The sequence below is a fragment of the Vigna radiata genome, unplaced genomic scaffold (assembly GCF_000741045.1).
Source record: "Vigna radiata var. radiata cultivar VC1973A unplaced genomic scaffold, Vradiata_ver6 scaffold_361, whole genome shotgun sequence".
NCBI classification, from domain to species: domain Eukaryota; kingdom Viridiplantae; phylum Streptophyta; class Magnoliopsida; order Fabales; family Fabaceae; genus Vigna; species Vigna radiata.
This window is the reverse complement of record NW_014542356.1, coordinates 87,669-114,030: the sequence shown is the minus strand read 5'-3', so window position 1 is coordinate 114,030 and position 26,362 is coordinate 87,669. Positions and strand designations below refer to the sequence as shown.

At 33.2% G+C, this 26,362-nt stretch overlaps 2 protein-coding genes across 2 annotated transcripts; both read right to left on the bottom strand.

The window, feature by feature from the left end:
• Positions 1-1,089: 1,089 nt before the first annotated feature.
• LOC106779611 (fasciclin-like arabinogalactan protein 1) lies at positions 1,090-2,727 on the bottom strand. Its single transcript, XM_014667758.2, has one exon. The coding sequence runs from the start codon at positions 2,652-2,654 to the stop codon at positions 1,398-1,400; it is 1,257 nt and encodes a 418-aa protein (XP_014523244.1). The 5' UTR covers positions 2,655-2,727; the 3' UTR covers positions 1,090-1,397.
• A 9,186-nt stretch (positions 2,728-11,913) lies between these two features.
• On the bottom strand, positions 11,914-14,362 carry LOC106779613 (4-coumarate--CoA ligase-like 1; the record flags this gene model as incomplete). Its single annotated transcript, XM_014667760.2, is given in 6 exon segments — positions 11,914-12,313; positions 12,390-12,457; positions 12,678-12,823; positions 12,909-13,101; positions 13,204-13,785; positions 13,898-14,362. Coding segments are annotated over 6 exon segments (1,704 nt in total), but the record flags the coding sequence as incomplete, so codon positions are not given.
• Positions 14,363-26,362: the final 12,000 nt, after the last annotated feature.

The window sequence follows — 26,362 nt, the reverse complement described above, 5'->3', positions numbered from 1 at the left end:
CTTGAGAGACAAGCCCTCAAAAGTTACTGCACACTGCACATTGTACTCATTGGAAAGGAAAAAAAAAAGAATGGAAGGAACAGTTCACGTTGTGGTGTCTTAGTATCACTGCAAAAGCCCTTCTCTTTTATATATAGTAGCTCTCATGTGTGAGGACCAGCTAGAATGTTTAAGGAGTAAAGGGCACCTCTAACTTCCCATTTCAGGCCAACACACACTCACTCTCTCATCTGCTTCCTTACACCAAACAAACCAACTTTATTAACTCTCATTAAGCTCTCTTTCTTTCTTCAACACCCAAACATTCACTAACTCTATGTTTAATTTAACATTACTACTTTATGAATGGCTTCAGAGTTTCAATTTAACGTTGCAGATTATCTAAAGAGTCACCAGTAAACAGATCTACCATTCAATTTATCAATCACTTCACTGTGTCAACTTTTGGCAGAGAAATTGCATTGCACCACATAGATTCAACTTTCTGCACAGTACTACGTCCTACTAGTAAATTCACTGAAATTTCTTACCAATTCAACTACAACTCGTGAATTTCAAAACTACTACTCCTATAGTAGAGAGGAGGCTTATTCTTACAACCAATTTAAATTTGATGACAAGTTTAAATTTCAAATACAATAACCACAAGCCACTACTACAACCAATTTAAATGTCGCACCAAACACAATAAAGACAAAAAACATGCATGGCCAAAGGATCCACCCTTTGTCCTTCTCCACAGCACTTCAATTCTACTCACTATCCAACTACAATTAAAAACCTATACAACGTTTGCTGTCGGTTTCACTCTTTGCTTCACTCAATCACATCATTTCATCTAATCTTATTTAAACAGAAAACAAAACCCACTCAACGGTAGCAAATTAGTCTAAAATAATACAATTTAAGGTCAAATTAAACAACACAATTCAATTATTATACACTAAAAAACTGAATCAATAGCCGAAACGTTCATTAAGAAAACACTAACTTACACCGACATCCCAAATGTTATTTGAAGAAACAGAAGTTAACAGTTCAAACATTGACTTATCATGAGAAAAAGCCTCCGTTATCATCCCAAATCTATAAGGATGAACATTGAACATCTACATTATCGTGAATAATGCCACCATATATCATGCTCATTGGACAAAATTAAACGAATGTTTACGTTGTAACATTCATAACAATCTATCAATTTTCCATTCTCTCATCACCAAAATTACAACAATATGAAATACAATAATAATCAAATAAAAATATTAAAACACACCAAAAAAAAAAGATAGAAAAAAAGGAGTACCACTTCGAATCCCCTTATTTCCTACCTTCAAAAACAAAAGAGAAAAAGAAAATCCTAAAAAGCCTTTTTTTTTAAAAAAAACAAGGTCACATCACAGCACTAACGGTAACCCCAAAACCAAACCCAAGGCAACAACAACATTACCATAACTCCCGCCGCTAACGGCGCCGTTACTGTCGTCAGCGGTGTCATCGGCGGCGTCCCCGGGTGAGTCCGCCGGCGCGTCGGAATTCGCATCCGCAGCAGGTGCATCAGCAGCCTTCTTCTTCTTCTTCCCCTTCTTCGCTGGCGCAGGAGCGTCGGCAGCAGAAGGCTCCGGGGCAGGCGCCGGAGCAAGCGCCTCACCCTTGAACAACTCCTTAGGGAGAAGCACCTTACTGATGGCGAAAACCGCGAGAGGCTGTTCATCGATTATGGTGTCGGTGATCTTAGCCGTGGTGAGCCTCGTCTTGAGAGTGACATCTTCGCCGTCGTTTTGTACTGTGAAATCGAATTTGTTAGCTCCGTCGGTGGCCAAGGTGTTCTGAAGTCCATTGTTCGATTTCAGCGTAGCAAGGGATTGGTACACCGGCACGCCATGGAATTCGAGAAGCGCTAGTTTGCCAGAAGCGGTTAGGTTTTTGAATTTGGGGAGGAACGCTTTGAAGGCGTCGTCGAGGGGGCAGAAAACAGTTAATCCACCGTCGAGGTTGTCGTTGAAGGTGGAAAGTGCGTCGCTAAAGTTAGAAAGAGTGTCGGCGAAGACTTTGCAACCGTGTTTGGACATAATGCTGGTGAGGTTTTGCTGCGCCGGCGCGGGTGCAGGGGCTTCCGCTGCAGCCGAGGGAAGAATTTTGCTGATCTGAATAACGGAGATGTTGTAAGGGATTTCTTCCACGGATTTCACGAAGGTGGAGGTCAGGGTTCCGTCGTTGTTTTCGGCGCCGAATCCGACCTTACCGCCGTGGAGGTCGGTGATGTTGACGAAGCCGGCTGAGCCCGGGGCGGTGCCGGTGGCCTGGTACATGGTGGCGGCGAGCGCTGTGCCATTCGTGATCTGGTGGAGCTTCTTGGCGCCGAAATAGTCGAGGAGGACGTGGAGGGAGAGGATGTTTTTGACGGTGTAGATGGAGGGGTGCTTGGAGAGGAGGTCATCCATGGCGGAGTTGTCGACGGCGCAGACGGTGATGGTGGTTCTTCCGTTGATTTCGGGGGCGAGGTGCGTGAGGGTGAGGTAGTGATTGAAAGTGGAGAACTCCGGGTGCTGGGCGAGAATGCGGGTGATGTTGTGCGCTTGGGAAAGGGTGACGAGGAGGAGGAACGCCGCCGCGAGAACCGGCAGCATAGCCGGACGGAGATGGTGGTGCATTGTGAAGAGTGTGAGAATCTGAGATCTGGCGGCGTCAGATAACAGAGTGAAGAGTGAAGTGTGAAGAAGAGAGTTACAGAGGTACTAATAAGAAGAGTGGAGAAAATAGGGCATCGATTGTCAGATTATTACGGTTTGTGCCATTCCTTGACAAACAGTAATAACAAACTCTGTCTAATTTTACCAATGTTTTTTTTTTTTCCAGAAAATATAAATATAACGATTCTCTACAGCAAGTATTTTCTGCAGTCAAAACACTGTAAGATCTGATTTTTTTTTTAATAAATTGTGTTTCTAATTTTTTTTAAAGATTTTATTTATTTTAATTTTAAATTAATATTAGAAAAGGTGTATTTGTATGTGTGGATGGGGAGGTTCTAGAAGATTCTGTTGGATGGAAGTAAAGCAAGCCGTGGCAGCATGTCACGCGACTTCAGCAGTTCTTTATTCACTGGAGAAAGAAAAACATTAACTATTCTTTATTCACTTTTCCGATATCATATTATATATATAACCTTTTAAATATATATATATATATATATATATATATATATATATTATAATGATTTTAGGATATCAGAGATCTTAAATTAGAATTGAATTATTGTTCATGAAGAAACAAAAGTATGAAATTCTATCAAAATATTATAATTTATTATAACTATGTCCCCCAATAAAAGTAACATAAAAGTGACAGATGATCCAGAGATAATCTCTTAAAAATGGTTCTTGTTTTCTTAGATAGTTAATGCAAATGTAAATATTTTTCAGTTCTCACGTCATATGTAAATTAATGTATTAATTTACTTGATCACATTTATCATTCATATATGTAGAAACAATACATCTCATTAATATTAATATATTTATTTATGTATGTATTTATTTTTTGTGTCCTATAATCTTATATATTTAAGAGTTAAAATATAAGACAATTTAATTATATATTTTCTTTTCTTATTTTTTTTAGATGTTTAAGGATAAAATTATGACACGATTCTTAATTTCAAAATAAATAATATTTTGAATACGGTGACTATTTTGATAAATTTAACTGTTGGTACGTTTTAATAATGTGTATCAGATTATAGTAGATAAAAATACTCCCATATATTATGGATTCTAAGTTTTAAGGTCAAGAATAATTAAATAATTTTCATTCTCAAAACTAAAAAAAAAACCCTCAAACCCTTACTCACCTCCCTCATTCTTCTCAACCCTTTCTCTTTCATCTCTTTCACTCCAACATTTTCTCTGTCATCGCTACTGTTGTCCTAATTGAAAAAAAAAAATCAGAAATAGGTACATAAGGAAATTAAAGAAATAGGTATAGAAGAGCTCCCTAGGAGTACAATTCTTTCAATTCTAGGTCTTAGTCTTACATCATGTATACCATACCAAAAGAGAAAGAAAAAAGAAACACTTTGTGTAAAGAAAAATGACAATAGAGGAAAATATCTTGTTCTTTAAAAATATAGTGAAATGTGGTGTAAACGTGTAAATAATATATGAAAATTTAATTAATTTATGAAGGTTTTATTTACATGATTTAATTTAAAAATGAAATTTAATAATAATAAGAAGGGAAAATATATAACACATCCTCCAAATAAACAAACAGAACAAGAATAACAAATTACGATGTCGCCGATTGTCGTTAAAATATTTAATCTATTTTAATTTCTGGTCTTCCAAACTATCTAAAAAAATTAGAATGAATATGTAATGTCATGTCAATAAATTTCAAATGATGAATAGTCTAAAATCACAAACTATAATATTTTTATTAAAATTGAAAAACTAAAATATATATTTAGATATTTGATAGATTTAATTGGAATTTAAAACTTAAATAGCACCTCCATAATGAAAATAATTAAGTCAAAATAAATATAAATTTGAATGAAAAGGACAACAAATCACTCACTGTAAAGCTGAAAGTTTGCAGTTTTTTTATGTGTTTGGTAAAGTGAATATGATTGGCTACTAGTACTTGTATAATCATGACCATAGGCCACGTTGATAGTTGACCAGAAAAAACCCGACCATGCATGGATGAATGTCAGCCGTTGATAAAGGAATGCCAGAGATAGTAGATAAAAGGAACGAGGAGGGCAATATTGGAAAATCAAGGTAGAGCATGAGTGAGGGGTGAAAGTGGTACTAAACATAGCTGCCCTGAACGGTGCAGGAGATGCCACGTGTAGGGTGGATTAGTGGAGCATGTGATGTTGCAAAAACATGCACCACCGACAATCTCCTTTTCTTGTTCTGTGTTGGTAGTATTATTCATGGATGTGTTCTTTCTTCTTAAGAATCCCAAAGTGTTGTTTTTGTTCACACAGGAAAGAAGGACCATGGCTTCTGTGTCAAGAAAAAGAAATTCAACGTGTCATGGAAAAGCATTAATGAAATTAGCTCTATTATATATATATATATATATATATATATATATATATATATATATATATTAATTATATGGTTTAATTATGTTATTGAAGTTTATGTTTGGATAATTATTCTTTGATTATATTTTAATAACATTTATTATCATTTATGTTTTATATGATTGATTTATGTTAGTATTTATGATTATTATTATTAATTGTAAAATAATTATAAAATGATACGTAGATAATATTAAAATGTTATTAAAAATTTATTCTCAGATATTATTACCCTTTATGTTTTATATCCATATTTGTTTAAATTAAATTAATGTTTGATATGAAGATTTTGATGATAACAATGGATAAATGTCGTCTCTTTTGATTTGACGTTTAGTCATCGTTCATGTCCAAGCATAATGATTCATTTATATTTGAAGGTTTAAAATTATATGACTTAAATTAATTTAGTTATGGGAGTAAATGTTATAAATTGTCTAAAATTATAATTTAGACTGAATAAATGGTTTAAATGGTTCAAAATGTAAATAATTGTGTTGTATTACCGATTAGTAAGTCATTAATGAAAATTATAAATTAAATACATTTATAAATAAAATATATTTATTAATTATTATTAAAAGTTCACTTTTAAATTTATAAATAATTTGTACATTATAAAAAATATTTAAGCGAAGACTTAAATTATTATAATTTAACATTAAAGACTGTTAACATCAATCTCACTTTCAAAAGTACTAATTAATTATTTTTTAATAGTTAAAGTTCATTATAAAGTAAGTTTAACATGTTTTTATGACACATTTTAAAGTATAATTTTTACTTTATATGTATAGTTTATTTGATTAAAATTGTGATTAGTATAAATATCTTTAGTGGAAGAAGCAAAAAGTGAACTTTTTATTATATATATACATGGGTTAGATTTGTGTAATAGACAATAAGATTCATTTTAATATGGTCACTACATGCAGCTTATAAAGGTCATAATTTAAGTGATTATTCCTGATTTAGGATTTAAAGGCTAGGATTTAAGATTTATAAGAATAAAATGTTAAGACTAGTCAAATGTTTCAGTTTTTTCAAAACCAAGACTTTATTATGTCAAGTGAATATCTTTTAGATAAAAAAAAAAACAATAAATAATTTATCTTCTCCATTTTAAGTAAGGGTTAAGTTTTATTAAATTTTATTTAAATACTTAATATTTTGTTCTTATTCGTAATATTAAGTAGTTTAAGTTACATTATATAGTTTATTTTATTTTAGTTATAAATATTTTATTTTAGTTATAAATTTTTTATTGAAATTGTGTTTAGGTATATTTTTTAATTTATTGTCAACCAAAACAAACAAAATGTAACATTCCAATAATTACAGCATAAAACTATAATAGAAGTTAACATATAATAATATTATAGGATAGTTAATAAGTTTATACTAAGAGTTTTGAATTAAAAATTCCAAAATGTCGAGCATTTAAGACTATACAAAGAGTATAAGTCTGATACAAAAATATAAGAGCAAGTCGAACGGTTTGTGAACTATTATTAAACCAAACGGTTTTAGATCTGCGCTTACACCGAAGATGTTACAAAAGATAATTTTCTATCGAACGATTATTCAAAAGACTATAAATCGAATGGTTTCTACTCGATATAATGAACAACCTATTGACCGAATGGTCCTACACTATCTTCAGGATTCTCATTCTCCAATGCTTCCTCCAATAAGCACTCAACGCCTTCTGCTCACATCCACAGGATGAACATCGTAATGAAGAGAACGATCGAACGGACAGTCAAAGACAATACAAAAGAGTAGGTTAAGCTTATGTAATTTAATTAATCATAAAAGTACACAGGTTCATTAATATCATACATATATTTCAAAACATATCAAATCAAAAAAATACAATCAATGACCGAACACTCAATACATGTTATAACCTATAACCGTCTACTGACTTGACTCATCTGGATTGTATGAATTATGTAGCTACGACGTTTATGCACACGGGTGAACCCTAGCTGGGATGCCCTCAACAGTTGTCACCCGAGGTTATTCCAGTGAAGTTTACCTCGGTATACCAATACCATGAGGCTAAAGGACCTCTTGCCATTCACACACATGAGTTATTTTTCTCTACGTGAGAATGAGTAATCACTGAATATCAGATAAACGACAACTTAGCATACCCACATTCATACTTTACCATTCAAAACATTCTATGAGATATTCTTCCTTGGAATTCTCTTTCATATCCATGTTATTCATTTGATATAAATCTTTAAATACTATCATACTTAGCCATCAATACAATCAAACTGAGTAATACAATAAATTTAAAGTCATGGATAAAATCGAAATGAAAAATAGTACTATAGTCTACAATACTATAGTCTACAAGCATGACCGAAAAGTAAGAACATCCATAACCTAAGAACATGATCGAACGATCATGAAACAGGTTGGTTCCAGTACGAGCCGAACATAATCTAAGACCGAACTCTAATAGCTTAATCCGAATATTAAAGACTTGGACCAAACACTTTAGAGCTTTGGCCGAGCACTTAGAGCTTAGGTCGAACACTTGGAGCTTTGGCCAAGTACTTATAGCTTAGGCTGAACACTTTACTACAGGACGAAGTTCTCTTCAAGAGACCGAGTGCCAGTAGAAGACCGAATACTCTTCAAAAGACCGAGTGTCAATACAAGACCGAACACTCTTTGAAAGACCAAGTGCCAGTATAAGATCGAACACTCTTTGCTGATAAATTATATAATTAAGGTTGACAACGAGAAATAACCTAACATCTATTCTCATACTTAAGACAAGTAAAATATTGAATACTTAATTTATTTGAGTACCTTGACTAGACTGACTATTAATTAGAAAGAGGAAACCTTAACTAAATTGAATGCTTACTTTCAACATATTAATAGAAGACCGATCGGTCATCAACTGAAACTCTTTACAAAAAGAGAATCTAGTCAAGACCGAACGCACCAAGGTCAAACCGAATGGTCATGAATGACTCTCGGCGACAATTACAGAATTCTACAGAATGCAACGGAGTTAAGACTCAACCCTATTCCTACCTAGTTCTTGACAATTTATCAAACATTAAAGCATACAATCAAACATACATCATTCCAAATATCAACCAAATCATCAACATACCATCATTCAAGTATACAACCATTCATAACAAAGAATCATAATTAAATTACAAGCTTCCCTTACCTCTTTAATAGACAGCTGCTAAATCAACAGCAGAGAATGCTCCCTCACGTATCAACCTTTTCTAAAACACCTATAACCCATCAAACAAGAAGGAAAGACCGAAACATGATCAAGATTTTGTGAAGATGAAGTTGATGAACACATGGAAGCCAAACAGTGCTTGCACGCATCAGAAAATGCATGGACATCAAAGGACGAAGAGGATTTCAACTTACCAGATCCAGGAAAGCAACTTGTTCGGTGCAAAAGAAAGCACTTGGCACCACGAATACTCAGGCGCGACTAGATAAATGATCGAAAGAGTATAGAAAGATAAGAATTCTTAGAGAAAAGACGAAGAAGTTTAGAGAGAATAGGAGAAAATGAGATTTTCAAAAGCGTGGGGAAGAATGTTGCATGCAGGAAGTGACACCAGATTTCAAAATCCTTACTTAAATACTGCCGTCAAAAATCGATCGATCCACTCTCATGTCACCATCTTTCTTTCACTTTCTGATTTTTCTCATTCCTCACGGCCACATCTGGATACCACTATGCTGGGGTTTTTATGGGTTATGACACCAAACTTAAAAAAAAAAAAAAACTTATTTTTTATATTAATTAAATCATATAAAAAATTCACATAAAAGGTGTTTTATTTTATGTGAGTTATATTTATGTTAGTTCATGTATGACGTAATTTAGTCATTGATGTAAGTAAAACCCTATTTTATGTACTAATGTTAAAAAAAAAAAACCCATCAAAGTAAGAAAATTTTCTCATTTAGATATTCACTAAAATTACATTCAGTTCACAAATACCCAATTTAAAAAATGCAAGTTTGAAACAAGTTTATATACTTTAAAGTCTTTAAATTACCTCATAATTATTCCATAAATCCAACAACGTGTATAATACAATATACATACTTTTAGTCATACTCAATTCCAAAATCTGAAAATTAAAAAAAAAAAGGTTTTACTTATACGTACTATTTTAACTTTGTTTATAGTAAATGTAAAATAAATTCAACTTTGTTTAACTTTGTTGTACTTAAGCATGATAATTTTGGTTACTGTGATAACTTTTGTGTCCTGTGATAACTTTTGAGTCAGAAATTTGCTGCTATGTTTTTGTCTTGTTTTTTTTAAGGTTTAAACTCTTTTTTGTCCTTAAGTTAAATTCTGATGTTCAGTTTAGTTACCGCTTTTAAAAATGTCAACCTTTAGTCTTTATGATATGAAAAATGTATCAAATCAATCTTATTCGTTAACAAATCACAAGTTTTTCATTAAGTGATTTGTTGTTCATAACACCTTCTGTTAACAAATCACAAAATATCATAGGTACATTTTTCACATTTTTAATTCTGTTAACAAATCACAAAATATCATAGGTACATTTTTCACATTTTTAATACATTTATTCTGTTAACTGATTTGATACATTTTTCATATCATAGGGACTAAAAGTTGACATTTTTAAAAGCGGGAACTAAACTGAATATCAGAACATAACTTAGGGACCAAAAAAGGGTTTAAACCTTTTTTTAACTGTGTAAAGGATCGGAATATTTCAAATACTTTCTAATTTTACACATTTTTTTATTGTTGTTAAATTATTTGTTGCAGGAGTGGTGATAAAGTTTTTTTAATTGATACATGCTCATATTTACTATTCGAAACTTGTGAATAGGAGATATTTTAATACTCGCTTATAATTAGGTTGAGTGTCGGTATCATACTATTCGTATATGTGGATATCCGCTACTCACAAAAAATAAAAATAAAAATTTAATTTTTATTTTATTAAGTTAAATTTAATTAAAATTAACATTAATTTATATTTTACAAAGTTAAATTTAATTAAAATTGTACCATAAAAAGTATACTGATAAGAATTAATTGTCATTTATAAATAATTAACATGTATTAATAGGTCTAATTGGCTTACTCTTTACAAAATATACTTAATTATTGATTATTGGGTTTGATTATTGGACTTGCCTGTCACAACCCTATAAATATATAATTGAAAACATAAAATTGATGTCTAGATACAATCATCCTCTTCTATCCTAATAAAATATAGAAATCTCTTTATTAAACATATCTTGAACATGAGATTGTCTTATGCAGATCAAAAGAGAACAAAGCAAAGAAGGACGACGTACCCTCACATCAATTCAACCGAAATAAAAATTAAATTTTAATTTATATTTAATTTATATTATATTTTATATATTTTTTATATTTCTATTTTAATTTTATTTTAATAATTATAAAATATTTTTTTAAATATTTACAGATATTCGTAAATATTCGTAAATATTCGCGAATCCGTAGATATCGCGAGTTTTAAAATATTCATATATATTTTTTAAGTGTATCTCCACGTGATAAATAGATTTTTTTTATCAAATTAGATTACGAATAAACACCGTGGATACTCGACTCAATCCGTTGTATAACATCATTGTTTGCTGTTTTAGAACAAAAATGAGTCGTGAAAAGGTTATCAATAATTATGGGGAAAGAGAAGAACTAAAATATTGCATGACTGTGGAATCATTGCGTATTGCATATTGTATGTGATGTTGACACGGAGATTTGGGCAAAAGTAGAAGATTGAGTAATTAAAACATGTCTGATATGTGACTTTCTCTTCCTCTGCATATGGTAGGGACACAATAGAAACGCGATTTCGGAGTTGTTAATGAACTAGTTTCACCCAAACATTGAAAATGAGCATTGATTTAGGAACACACGTCTTGCATACAAAAGATTGTGTTCTACGTTTCCTCAATGCCTTCATCAACATCTTACTTCAGGAAAATCATATTCTAATCTCGTCGAATAACAGCACCACATGTAAGAATAAGGCTTTTCATTTTTTATTTATTTATTTTGTATTCAGTTCTCATGGTTTGCTATTTTCAGTCAAAAATTTTAATATTGGATTTTTCATTCTAAATAATCCAAAATTTACTATACAAATAACCCAATTCCATTCAAATGATTAAAGGTGAATTAAGTTAGATTCAATCTAAACCAATGTTTTTTTTCATTAAATTAGGTGATTGATTTTGTAAAACTCTTTTTATAATATTTTATAATTATTAATTTATATATATTTTGATAAATTAAAAAGTATAAATATTCTAATTTTTTTCTTAATTTTCTACATTCTATTAACAAGATAAAAGTACATCATACATCAACAGTTACTGTCATAAATAATTATTATGATAACTTTTAATATTATATATATAGTATTAATTATCTTTTTAAAAATGTAAAAATAATTACACTTACTTACCAAAAAAGTAATGAATATTTTAAATTTAAATTAATAACTACATAATATATATGTATATATATGAAATAATATGAAATAATTAATAAAATATCGGATCAAATAAATTATAATTATTAAACAAACAAATAAAATTAAATTTTATATTTCATTATTAAAGACAATTAAAAAATAAATAAATAGATACTTTTTCTTTTTACCGACCTTATTAATTTATTAATTGCAGTAGATCTTTGGCATTAATATTAGTAAATTTGTTTCTTCTTGTTCTAGTACTCTTTCTGTTTTTGATATTGGTTTTGAGTGTGATTTTGAAGCGCACACAGAATCTTTCTAAGTAAATGGGAATTCAAAGAGCTTACATCAATTAGAGTCTCAAATTTTATTTTGAAATATTTCTCAGGAGCTAACAAGTTTGCAACCCTGAGAATGGAGACATGAAGATCAAAGGCATTGATTTTAGAGATTCTGAGATTTTGTCGAGGAAGTTGTCTTTATCTTTTCAATCATCTTGTCTTTGACGAGCCTCCTCATTATTTTTCCAGAGGATGACTTTGGTATGGTTTCCACAAAGTGCACCACTCTCACTTTCTTGTAATGTGCAGCATTGTTGGCAACATAGTTCATGATGTCTTCCTCATTCTCCTTTGCACCAGGGCTCAAAACCACACTTGCACCTGGGATTTCCCCTGCATCTTCATCTGGTATTCTAAACAACCATTACACAAGTGTCAGATTAACAATGTTAACTATATTAACAAAAAACCACGATTTTGGTTACTTACGGCACTACAGCTGCATCTTCAACTGATGAATGACTCAGCAAAATGGCCTCTAACTCTGCTGGAGCAACCTGCATGTGTTCAAAATGACATCATTCCTTAATCTTCTTCATCCTAATAAACATACTTTCATGACCCTACATATACATTCATTTGAAATATGGTTTGTTTTAAAGCATGAAACTTCATGAGTTTGTCCTTAAAAGAAAAGATAAAAAGAGAAAAGAGTATTTAAAACTATGTTTTTTCTATTTGTGTTTTATTGAAAGAAGTGGGAAATATCAGACTTACTTGGAAGCCTTTGTATTTTATCAACTCTTTGATACGATCAATGATAAAGACGTTTTCTTCATCATCTATGAATCCTACGTCACCTGTGTGAAGCCATCCATTCTTGTCAATGGTGTGTGCAGTCTCATCCACCTGTTTATAGTAACCTAATGAAAAAGACACATAATTTATGTTCATTCAGAGTGTAATCTATCATAACCTTATAACTGGTTTTTTTGGGTGCATTCTTACCTTGCATTACACATTGGCTTCTCACACAAAGTTCCCCAGGTGTGTTCCTAGGAAGGGATCGACCAGTGTCAGGATCAACAAACTTGACTTCCAAATTTGGGAGGATGAATCCCACTGAATTTTTATGAACACTGCCCAGTCCTTTTGTTGCAAGAGTGAGTGTGATGCAGCTATGCTCAGTAAGTCCATATGCCTACCAAAGAAAACTAGCTCTTGAGGATAACTTATATTATGCAAAATGTAAAAGTTAATTCATGACAGAAAATAACATGTTGATAGGATTTGGTATAGCAACCTCATGGACAGAAACACCAGGGAACTTGTGTTGAAAAGCATTAAGAAGTTCTGGTGCAAGTGGTGCTGCTGCAGTCATAACAGCTTGGAGTTTGAGCTTGGTGAGGTCAAATTCATCAACTATGGGATTCTTGACCAAGCTGAGAATGATAGGGGGCACAATGGGTGCAAATGTGACCTCATGTGTGATCAAGGCATTGAGAAACTTCTTCAACTCAAACCTTCCCATAACCACAACTTTCCCTTTGCTCCTAAGAGTGGCACAACATATTCCAGTGATGCCATAAATGTGAAAGAAGGGAATGAGGCCTAGTGTGGTGACCTTGCCCTCCATTTCCCTTGTCACACTGAAGAGTGTAGAGCAGAGATTAGCCACCAGATTTCTATGAGTGAGCATCACACCCTTTGACATTCCTGTGGTTCCTGATGAGAATGGCATGGCACAAAGATCATTCTGCTCAACAGCTTCCTTGGAAAAATCACCACCTCCTCTCTCTGCTGCTTCAATCAACTTCTTCCAATTCATCCCACCTTCAACAACTTCATCTCCTACCACAATAACAGGTACCTCTAGACCCTTCACCTGTTTTTGTTATATCAACTCAACAAATCTCAAATACTATACTTTAACATTCACTGTATTAAATAACACCAGTAACTTTGTCTATAGATATGAGTTTGAAGGAGTTAGTTACCTTTTGATAGTTTGTGGGATCTGTGACAAATATCTTGGCATCTGCAGACTCTTTCTGTTTCTTAATTTCTGAGACATGAGAAGTTGGATTAGCCCCAGAAAAGACCCCACCAGCAGCCATTATCCCCAAAGCAACAATGGCATACTCCACCACATTTGGAAGCAACACAATGACAACATGCCCTTTCCTCAAACCAAGAGATCTTAAGGCCTTTGAAAACCTCTCTACATCCCTCACCACCTCACTGTAAGTCACCTCTTTTCCAGTTACAGCATCCACGAATGCAACCTTGTCAGCATAGAGCTCAGCATTCTGGAGCACATATTGTGGCAAAGTGACATTGTCAGGGATAGGGACAGGTGAGTACTGGCTACGAAAGACATGTTCCTCCACATCTCCCAAACTTTCCGCGTAGCTGCTTCCCATGTTTCAGTTGTGTCTGGATACAAGGTTGCATGTCAGATATTATAAGCACATTTTCTGATCATACTCTTTGCATGGTGAGTGAGGTTAGATAAGTTGCAAGTGAAGTGCAGCAATGGCCAATTTGCCATGCGTGGGGGTGTTTTGTTGGTAATTTGTTGAATCATGTCATTGACAAACCCCAACTGCACAATCACTCTTATGTTTTTTTATTTTTAATTTCTCAATATTCATAATCAATTCACTCTTTCAAATGATTTTACTTTTATTGCGGATACAAAGGTGAAAATTATGCAATTTGTTTTTATACGTATACTATTACTTCTCAGTGTGATGAAGAGATTTGCATAAAAAGTTAATATTTTTACTCAATCACTCACACACAATTCTCTTTTACATATATTTAAAATCGATAAACCAAAATTAAAAAATTATTCACAATTCTTATATATATAATCAATTTTTATGTTTTACATTTTATATAATATAATATAAAATAATGATATTAAAATAAATAATAATACAAAACAATATAATAGAAATACTTATTAAATCAATTAAAATTATTATATAATTTTATTTTAAATTGTTTTGGTAATTAAGGGTAAGAGTGCAATTATTTAATTTTATTAATTAAAATATTGTTAATTATATCAAATCTATTACCCATTACTTTTATAAATTTTTATCTTATTTTCCTTAAATTTCGTTAAAAATAATGAGGATTCTGTTTAATAAATAAAAACATAATAGTATGAAACATATATTAGCCAGCAAAATCGGCAAGTGTTTTACAAAAATTTTACATAAAAATTTTGTAGGTATTTTTGCAATTTTTTATTCATAGAAACAAATAATATATTTATTAATGCAACAAAATTATAGGTTTTAAATATTGGTCTTTTGCAAAAAAAAAAAAATCGCAGGTATTTTTTCTGTTCATGATATTTTTTTTCCCAAAAATATTTCATAATAAAAATTGTAAGTATTTTTTATGAAATTTTTTTTGCGGGAAATATTATAGATAATAGATTTTTTTAGTTGTGATTGAAATTACAATAATATTGCGAGATACACCAACTTGTAATTGTGCCAATAGCTTCTGTTTTCTTTTCTGATCAAAGTAAAATCCTATTCTACTTTTGGCCCTTTTCAAGTTGAACAAAAAAGTTGGTAAAAATTCATTAACTTACATAAAACTAACCAATTACAGAATAATGAAATAACCTAAGAACTAAAAAAATACAAGAACAAATGGTCGTTCAAAAATTGGAATACAAAGAATAATCAAATTTCCTTCCTTTAGATGACAGTCAAAGTCATCCAAAATGCTATACCACCCAAAAACATTGAAGCTGCAGTTGAACTTGCACCTGATATATCACCAACTGAACCATGTGAGTTTTCTGGAGAAGAACTCGCCGGAGCAGTTTCCGGAGAGGCACCGTTGGATGGCAGTGTAATGGGTGAACCTGCTGGTGTGGCAGAACTTGAAGGAATTCCAGCAGAAGACTCCGGCGTTGGTGCCTCTGCCACCGGAGATGGAGCCGGCGGTGAAGAGACGTTCTTGGCTGGGCTAGGAGCCTGAGATACTGGAGATGGTGGCTGAGTTGCCGGAGCCTCCGCCGGCGACGGAGAAGCGGAAGACCCAGATGGAGAAAGCACTGGAGATTGTGAAGGCGGTGATAAAGTTGGAGACTTTGCAGGAGATGGTTGATGAGGCGGCAGAGAATGCAGCGGAGGAGTGGCAGAAGAAGGTGATTTGGCCGGAGCAGGCGATGGTGTTGACTTGGGTGAAGGGGTAGGAGGATTGGCTGCGTGAACCAAACATAAAGACGTGAAGAGCAATGCCAAGACAACGTGTGAAAGTAACCTGATCACCATGGTGTTTGAAGATTAAGGTAACACTTCGGAGTGGTACAACGTTGAAGAGTGTTTGTAGTGTGAGAAATTGAAAACGTGGAAGTGTGCTGGATGAAGGGGGTGTTTGGGGGAAGATATATAGGATGGTGGTGGAGCGTTGTGAGAGAGAGATGTGACCGTTGGGGTTTAGCCGGTAAAATAGCCGTTGGTGGGATGGTTCACTTGTTTAGATTCCCAAAGCGAAGCAAACTGAAAAAGCTGTTTACCATATTTGAATAACATTGTATTAATAACTGTTTCTCTTTTGGATGTCCTTTTCAAGTAAGTGAATTTGGTTTCTTTCAGATTATGATTTCTAAACCGTATTAGGATAAGGATAATGATATTTATATAACATTTTTTTTACAACATTTAAATATTAATTACGTGTCAATTTGTGATTGGTCAAAAATTACTCTACAATGTTTATGATTGTTATTATTGATTGTGAAGTAATATTTGACCAATCACAAATTGACACGTAATCTATGTTCAAATGTTGTCAAAAAAATGTTGTCTAAATATCATTATCTTTACAATAAAATATTATTTGTGGTTGATATGCATTGTATCTCGTTTTTCAAAACAGAAAACAAATTCAATATTTTAACCAGGATTCAAAAACCTGTTAAGGTTTCCTCAAATTCAATATTTTTTAATTTATTCTGTTTTTTTTTATGTTTTGGTAATTTATGTGTTGTGAATAAATTTTTAAGTTTACTAATATATTTATTTTACATTACTAATAATAATAATAATAATAATATCAATATTAATAATAATAAAATTCTACATTATTAAAAATTAATTGAATTTCATTTTATAAATATCACTCCCTTTAAAATTATTTTCTTTAAATCTATCTTTGTCTTCTTTCTAAATCTTTGACATCATCTTCCATTCGGTTGAAGATCAACCTATAAGAATGATCTTTATAGATTCAATCAATTAGAATTCAAATCAATTTCAACAAGTGTACTAAATGCATTTGTAGTATCAATCAAATGTCATATCTATAAAGATTTGTTAAGATCATTCAATATTCAAATATGAATCAGATTCAATATAACAATGTTGTCATGATTTTAACGAGTATTAAAACATAACAGATTGAATAAATGCAATGGAAAAATTGTGTTGACGTTAGAGATCATCTCACATTTCGTTGTTGTATTACTATTAATCTTTATTTATTTAATTATGTAATAATTTAATGCTGGGGAATTCTCTAAGGTAGAATATTTTGTTAGTTTATTTAATTATGTAATAATTTACTGCTCGGGAATTCTCTAAGGTAGAATATTTTGTTAGTTTTGTAAAGATTGAATATGAAATGTTTTAGACTATGTATATATGATGATTAATTATTGGAAATAGAAAAGTGATGAATGAATTGTGTGAATGAGTGATACTAAAATGTTGTAGATATATTTATACGTGTGTATGTTTGAAATGAAAAGTTTGATGTGTTAAATGTTGATTTGATGAAAGTGTAGTGGCTTTCAAGGAGGAAGTACTTCACTCAGTCGAGTTTGGAGTGTATCAAAGGGTGATTTGAAGAGTTTATAAAGCATGATCATCTAACACCTTCATGTTTTGAAGTTTAACAAACAACGATAAACAAAATGACTATTTAACAAAGTATTATTTTTGTGAAAATAATATAGTTGAATGAAAGACATCTTATGAAACAAGCATTATGGCATTTGAATAAACAAAGAAAAGTTTCAGTAAAAGCACTAGGACCAAACGATCCTATTAACAATAGACACGTTATTACTACACGATGATTTATTATGAAAAGGTCACTACATTAAACAATATTTTAGTAAACGCATCAATATGCTACATGATATTTTTGCTAATTGCACTCTTATTGTACCTTACTAAATAAGGCAATAATGCGCTACATGATGTTTTTGGTAAACATGCTAAAGCTATAAACAATGCTTTAAAAACAATGTGTTGAACAACACTTTCCTAATTGCACTCTTGTACTAAACAAAGATCCCTAAACGACGAGTTGTTAGTAAACGCCTTTAAAAAGTTAAACAACACCTTATACTAAATGATGTTTTCATCCAACAATGGAATCTTTATGAATCAATACTTGGTATCTTTTCAAAAGTGCTTAAACAATCTACATGTATAGAAAAATTTACAAGCATTAAGTTGTTTTGAACACCTAATGCAAAACATTAAATGCACAATATTGTTTCAAACAATAAAAGTAATAAGAGAAAGAACATATTTGCCAACATACATCTCTACTCTACTATGTGCAGATTCCAATTGCACGTATCCACCTACTCCATCATGAACAAGTCAGAAGTGGACTTTAGAAATAAAGAAGACATTCATCGAATGTTCTTTTCATCAAAAGTCATGTTGATGATTTTGTACAACCTACTTTGATTAAAGTAATGCAAAAAACATGTCTACTTTGACATGTTGACTTCAACCTATGGTTACTACCAATGAAAAGGCTACAAAGATCTGAAGATTGATGACAAACATTGTCTAACAAATATTTTCCCATGAAGCCTTTAAATAGAAGATCCCTTGGAAAGAAGATCAAGAAGGATAAGTACACGAATAACAAAAAGATTGTCTAAAAAAGCGAAACTCACACTTGTGCAAGAATAAAAACCCTAAGAATACACTCTCAAGCTTTACAAAGTCATAAGCTTACATATGTAAGATAGAAAATCCTACAAGGTCTATTAAATTGAGTTGTATTTCAAACACATCCTCTTTGGGAGAGTTATCTCCTAAGACTTGTAAACAATCTTATTAACTCTACATTCTGAAGAGAATTCAAACACTTGATGGTTAGTGCAATTGAGTTAAATGCCTACTAGATAGTTGTCTAGGAGAAACCAGGAGTGGGTAAACTCATACTAGTCAACGTAACAGGTGTTATCAAGATTGAATAGGGGAACCATGAGTACTTTAGAGTACTTGAACTAGTCAGCTAATAGGTGTTACCAGGATTGACTAGGGTTACAAGGAATGGTGTCTAATATTTAGTTCTAGTCAGCATAACAGATATTACCATGATTGACTAGGGTTGTCAAGAATGGTGTCTAGTACTCAATACTAGTTAGTGTAACAGGTGTTATCAAGATTGACTAGTGTAACTAGGAGGGGTGTTATCAAGATTGACTTGTTAAGATTATAGTGGGACCTTCTAAGAGGTCTTAGAGAAGAACTGAACATAGCTCAATTAGTAAAACAGTATAAAATAATTGTGTTTATTGTTTTAGCTTTACAAAACACCTTATTTATAAACACTTCAATTGGTTACGAAGTTAACCATTTATAAATGCTCTTGTCATCATACAATATTTTCCTTAAGAGTTGTCTTTCTTAAATGTTGCAGTAGTTTTGCTAAACGCTTGAAAAACACTCTACCACTGAAAATTGTGGTTTAAATAGTGCCTTATAAATCAAGTGTCTAATAATCCATGTAAACCATCTAAGATTGTTAAACGTCCATATGAAAAAAATGTTTTTCCATAACACTATTCAACCACCCTTCTAGTGTTTTTCTTTAATTTTAAGGAGAATATCTTGACTCTCACAATATCCAACTCATATAGTGAAATATATCTAGTTGTGAGAATTGAGGAAGGTTCCTATAACAAGATTTAGTGTGAAAGAGAACCACTTTGATGAGTTATAGTGAATTAACCTTGTCATGATGATGAGGACATTGATCCTAATATATTGAGGGTAGAGTAGAGCTTGGGTGATAATTGTCAAAAGTCTATTGCGTGTTCACATGACATATGCAAAATCTCTAACTCTACTCAATACATTCTCTTCCAGAAGTAGACTCAAACGATTTAGTCTTGTGCACGAGGATTGTGATTAGAATTGTCAAAATAGGTCACCTGTCTTGACCATTAAGGGTTTGCCACTTAGTGAGCCAACCCAATTCACTTATTAATGAGCTCAATAAATTTGATTTAACCCGACCCACCACAGGTTGGTAGGTAAACAAATTGACTCACTTAATTAAAAAATTTTCAAGTTTTTTTTCTTCAATCTAACATTTTTTTAATATGTAATCAAAATCCAAAGAGTTCAAACTTACTTAATTTTTTTTTTCTCATTTTAAACAATAAATGAATCATTCATCCCAATAATTCTTATGTGTGTGGACTTATCTCCCTTAAAATTAAAAAACAAAAAACAAAAATGTTATCTTGTGTTTTGGGCTGACCTATGAAGTTAAGAGTGAAATGAGTTTTTATTTTTATGTTTGGGTTTGTGAGCTAATCCGACATACCACGAGCTCAACTCAGGTGAGTTGAGTTTTTAGTGGATTAGGTCAACTTTTGACTTGTACTTAAATTTACAAATTTTTTAACTCAACCCAGCTTGAACTCGAGGTTGGTCGGTGTCGCTCATGAGTTTTAACTCATTCTGACATCTTTAGTTGTGATTATATTTTATGTCGATATAGACATGCTTTTGTAGTCATTTGATTGTTGTTGAAAGTATGTGATAATTGAATTAAATGAAATTTGAATTCATCATATGATATATTATAAATGATATGATTTGTTATAATTATACTAGCTTACCAATCTAATGTGTATTGGCTTGTCCACCATTTATAATCACTAGTGGAAAAACGTTGTTTAACGTCACCACATAGACGTTGGTTATATGGTCCACTGACGTAAAACGATGACTGGTGGCAACTTCGTAATTAAGTAGGGCAACTAGACGTCGGGGCATGCTCTACCCGATGAGTGAAGAACAATAGACGTCGGTGCCCCTAAAACGAGACGTCTAAAGGTCTGCCGGGTAAGGTGAGTAGTCGACCAATTGACGTCAACATGAAAACCACCGACGTCTAAAGGTCTTAGAGGTGGTGAACAGTCGCGAGGTAGACGTCGGTTCGAGCACACCGACGTCTATAACCTGACAGGTAGTTGAGTGTCATTAATGGTCTGAGACATAGATGTCACCCCCCCCTAACGGACGTCTATAACCTGACAGTTAGGTGAAACTGTAATGATTATGCTACAAACTAGACGTCGGTTACCATGTAACCAACGACGATCTCCAACTAGACATCAGTTGTGCACATACCTGATGTCTACAATCCGCGCCAATATTAATATTTAAATCATATAAACGTCCAATTAGTGAGAGCACCGACGTCTATAACTTTACAGACGTCTGTCGCGATAGCTAACCGACGTCTATAGTGACATAAACTTCAGAACGCGAACCCGCGAGCAGTTTCTACTATTCATCGTATTCTTCGTCGAGAGCTTTTCTCCGCCGCGCCATTAGAGGTTCGTTTTCTGTGTTTTTGACCGTTTAAATTTAGTTTTGCTCCGATTGAATTAGTCTTTAATGAAAAAGCTTTCATTTGAACCGATCATAATTTCATTTCGTTGCGTTTTGTTGCAGTTTCAAACGTCTTGTTGGGTTGCGTTTTGGACTGTTTTTGGACTGCTTTTCTGACCTATATTTGGGCGTGCACTACGACATCTATCTCATTTGGTTATATATAATCTGCTAAAAAGGTTAGGTAGTTTCTTGAAAACTTAATTTGTATGGATATTATTGGCTTTTGTGTATGATGTTGGCACTTTGAATTTGCATTTTATTGGTTTTTTTTTTTGTATGATTTCATATTGATGTTTAGGTATGCATGTGTTTGCAAATTGTTAGTATATACATGTGTTTGCAGATTGTTAGTATATGCATGTGATTAAGTTTAGTTGTGTTATTATAACTGACATGCATTAGTATGAAATCACTGAGTGAAACTTAGCTTCCGTTTGAAATTTAACAGAAACGATTAATCTTTTAATCGTTTGTATTAAATTTTGAATTGTCCAATTGTCCAATTTTATACTGATGAACTATGTTACGAACATAGTATGGATCGAAGCTGGATGAATGCACGTCGCATCTCTGAAGAATATGAGAAGGGTGTTTCGGTGTTCTTACAATATGTTAAAGAAAACGCGAAGTCTGTGAACGGGACATATTTTTGTCCTTGTGTTCATTGTCTTAATCAAATACCACAAGACTTGGTCAATTTGCATGATCATCTATTCATGTTCGGCATAATGAGAACGTATACCATTTGGACTTGGCATGGAGAAGTATTAGACCAACCTATGACGTCACGAGGAACAAACTACGTAGAAGAATGAATGAGTGATCATTTAGAGGATATGATACGCGATGTTGGTGAAGATAACTTTAGAAAAGCTAATTTGTACGATTCTCTAATCAATGATTCTGAGCAACCATTGTACCCAGGCTGCACGAACTTTACACGTTTATCTACAACTTTGAAGTTGTTCAGTTTAAAAGCAAGGAACGGATGGACCGATAAAAGTTTCACGGAGTTGTTGGAGTTGCTGAAGGACATGCTTCCAGAAAATAATGGCACTTTTTAGGAAAGAAAGTGTGATAATCTTCTTCGACACCTAGCAGACTCACCACAGTGGAAGAAGATCGATGAAACATTTCCAGAATTTGGTGCAGATCCAAGAAACTTAAGACTTGCACTTGCAACTGATGGCATGAATTCGTAGGAGAACTTAAGTAACAAACACAGTTCATGGTCAGTTATGTTGATGATATACAATCTTTCTCCTTTGTTGTGCATGAAGAGAAAATATGTCATGTTGTCAATGATGATATATGGTCCTAAAAAAAAAAAGGCAATGACATTGATGTTTACATGAAACCTTTAATTGATGATTTGAAATTGTTGTGGGAAGAAGGTGTCGAAGTGTTTGATTCAGATGTTGAAGAGAATTTCCGTTTGCGTGAAATGTTGCTTTGCACTATAAATGATTTCCCAACCTATGGAAACTTCAGCGGCTATAGTGTTAAAGGACATTTTGCATGTCCTATTTGTGAAGAAAACACTAGTTACCTTCAATTGAAGCATGGTCAGAAGACGGTTTATACAAGACATCAGAAATTCCTTCCTCGCAATCACCCTTATCGTAGATTGAAAAAAGCATTCAATGGAAGTGCCGAGGATGAGGTTGTGTGCAGACCCCGGAATGGTGAAGAGGTGTACCACAAAGTCAAAAACATTGACATTGTATTTGGAAAACATCGTAAAAGTACATATGCAAAAAATGTTTGGAAGAAACGATCAATATTTTTTAATCTTCCTTATTGGTCTTTACTTGATGTTAGACATTGTATTGATGTGATGCACGTAGAAAAAAATGTTTGTGACAGTTTCATCGGAACTTTATTAAACGTCAAAGGGAAGACCAAAGATAGAATAAAAGCAAGACAAGATTTGGCTGACATGGGAATCCGAACAGAGTTACATCCACAGCCAATAGGTAGACACACCTATTTGGCCCCAGCCTGTCATACTCTTTCTAAAAAAGAAAAACAAAGTTTTTGTACGTCTTTAAGAAGTGTGAAGGTTCCACAAGGTTATTCTTCTAATATTAGTAACCTTGTTTCTATGCAAGAGCTAAAATTAGTTGGTTTAAATCTCATGATTGTCATATATTGATGCAACAATTGTTACCAGTTGTTATTAGAGGCATATTACCTCTTTCTGTTAGGGGTATTCTGACACGTCTGTGCTTTTTTTTAATGTCATTTGCAAGAAATTTGTTGACCCTCAATGTTTAGATCAATTGGAAAATGAAGGAATAAGACTACTATGTGAATTAGAGATGTATTTTCCACCTTCTTTTTATGATATCACGGTTCATTTGATCGTTCATCTAGTCCGAGAAATTCGAATATGTGGGCCGATTTACCTAAGATGGATGTATCCTGTTGAAAGATACATGAAAATCTTAAAGGGATATGTCAAGAATCAGTATAGACCAGAAGCTTCAATCATAGAGCGATACATTGCAGAAGAAGCCATTGANTTTTGTTNANNTTACATGCCAAGTTGTGAACCAGTGGGTCTACAGAAGAGCATACATGAAGGAAAATGTGAAGGTAAGGGTCGTGGTGTGAGGATTCAACGTGTGAGTAGAAAAGAAGTTGATCAAGCTCATTTGTACATCTTAAACAACACTGATGATGTTATTCCTTACATTTCTGAACACGTTAATGAAATAAAGGCATCACACCCAAGAATGAGTGAAAAATGGCAGCTTAATGAACATGTCAAAACTTTCTTACCACGGTTTAAGAAAAAGATTTATGCGACTCCAAATGTTTCTAAAACTCTATTGAGGTTATCTCGGGGGCCGAACACAGATGCCATTAAATATGATGGGTACTATATTAACAATTTCTCTTTTCAAACAAAGGAAGAAGATGTCAAAAGTAGAGTTCAAAATAGTGGGGTTACACTAAAAGCGGAGTCAGTGCACTTCTCTAGTTCTAAAGACAAAAATCCAATCACTACATCAATTAGTTATTTTGGAGTAATACAAGAAATATGGGAGGTGAATTATGTGAGGTTTAGAGTCCCCGTATTCAAGTGTAAATGGGTTGATATAAAATCTAGAATGATTACAGATGACTCTGGTTTCACATTGGTAGATCTTAAAAAAAATGTGTTTCACTAATGAACCATTTATTATGGCAAGTCAAGCCAGACAAATATTCTACGTCAGCGATCCAGCGAATGAAAAATGGTCAGTGGTTTTGGAATGGAAAAACCACCACGGTTTTGATGATGAAGAATTTCTTTGTGTACTTCAGATAACATGTAGCACATCAAGACCCATTGAAGACTCAATTGATGACGTTGCCGATGACATACATGCAATTCGTAGTGATCATGATGAAGGGATCTGGGAGAAAACAATATCTTAATAAGTAACGTCTTGTTTTTTGTTTAGACTTTCTATGAATTTATATTTACATGAAAATTTCAATTTCAATTCATAATAACTAACCTTGTATATATTTTTCAGGTATGTCGACCTCAGACTCAGCATCAGCACAGAGCAGACGTACACAAGGAGTGACACGTTTTCCAGAAGCGACATCCGGACATGTCCCTGGGCAGAGGAAACATCTTGAGATTGACCCAAGAACCGGTGTGGCATCAGGGCCAAATGCAAATAATTTTAGTAGTTATCTCGGTAAGATAGCCAAAACCCATGTTTCTATCCTTCATGCAACTTGGGATGACGTCCTAGAGGTCGAGAAGAACCTTTTATGGCAAGATGTTCAGTTATGTTTCTTAAAAGAAATTTGATATAATTATTTCTTTGATCTTATTATGTCATTGACACGTTCCTTGTTTTAAACAGCTAAAATATGATGTTCCAAATACCCAAGACATGAGGCAGAAAATCTTATCGCACATATGTAAGAGATGGAGGGATTTCAAGACAAGGTTGATACGTGTGTATGTATTTGGAAAAAGACAACATGAGAATCCATCTCAGAATTATTCCTTCACAGAAGAAGAATGGATCCAATTTCGTCAATCTAGAGAGACTGAGGAATGGAAGGTATTAATCTTAAGCAACAAGGTCTTCGAAGCAGTTTTTATTATTATATAGTTATGCGTAAAAATTGTTTTACAAGGTATAAGGTTAGCCGCTGATGAAGGTTGAAAAACAGTGATTTTCACATGTCAATTTGGATCAAATTACACCCTTTACTACTCGGAATGAGCTTAGAATCAAGCAAAACTCAATAAATGAGTCTAGAGAGAGTCAAAAGTTGTTTTTAGTGATTTTATGCTTATTTTGAATTGTTTTGTAGCTAATTTGAGAAAAGTAAGAACGGAGTTGAAGATACAAGTCGTTGACTCAAGAAAAGAGTAGAAAAATGAAGTTTTGAAGAGTCAGCGTACCGCCTAGTGACACACTTAAACCACTGGGCGGTCCAGGACGAGAAGTAAGCATGGAAATGGGCACTGAGGGAAACCACCGGGCGGTAGCAATTGTCGCCTGGCGGTGGCAGCAGATTGTGGCAAACTGTCGGGCAGCACACTTAAATCGCCCGGCGGTGGCTCGTTGGACTTGGGCCTGATTTTGACGCGCTCCTCACCTATATATACCCCTACTACGAATTCAGAGTCATTCTTTTGACAGGGGAAGACGGCCAGACCTAATTTTGCTCTCTGGAGAGGATCTCTTGGATGCTTAGGCTCCTTTTCATCTTTTCTAGGGTTTGCTCTTTCATTCTTCTTCCATTTTT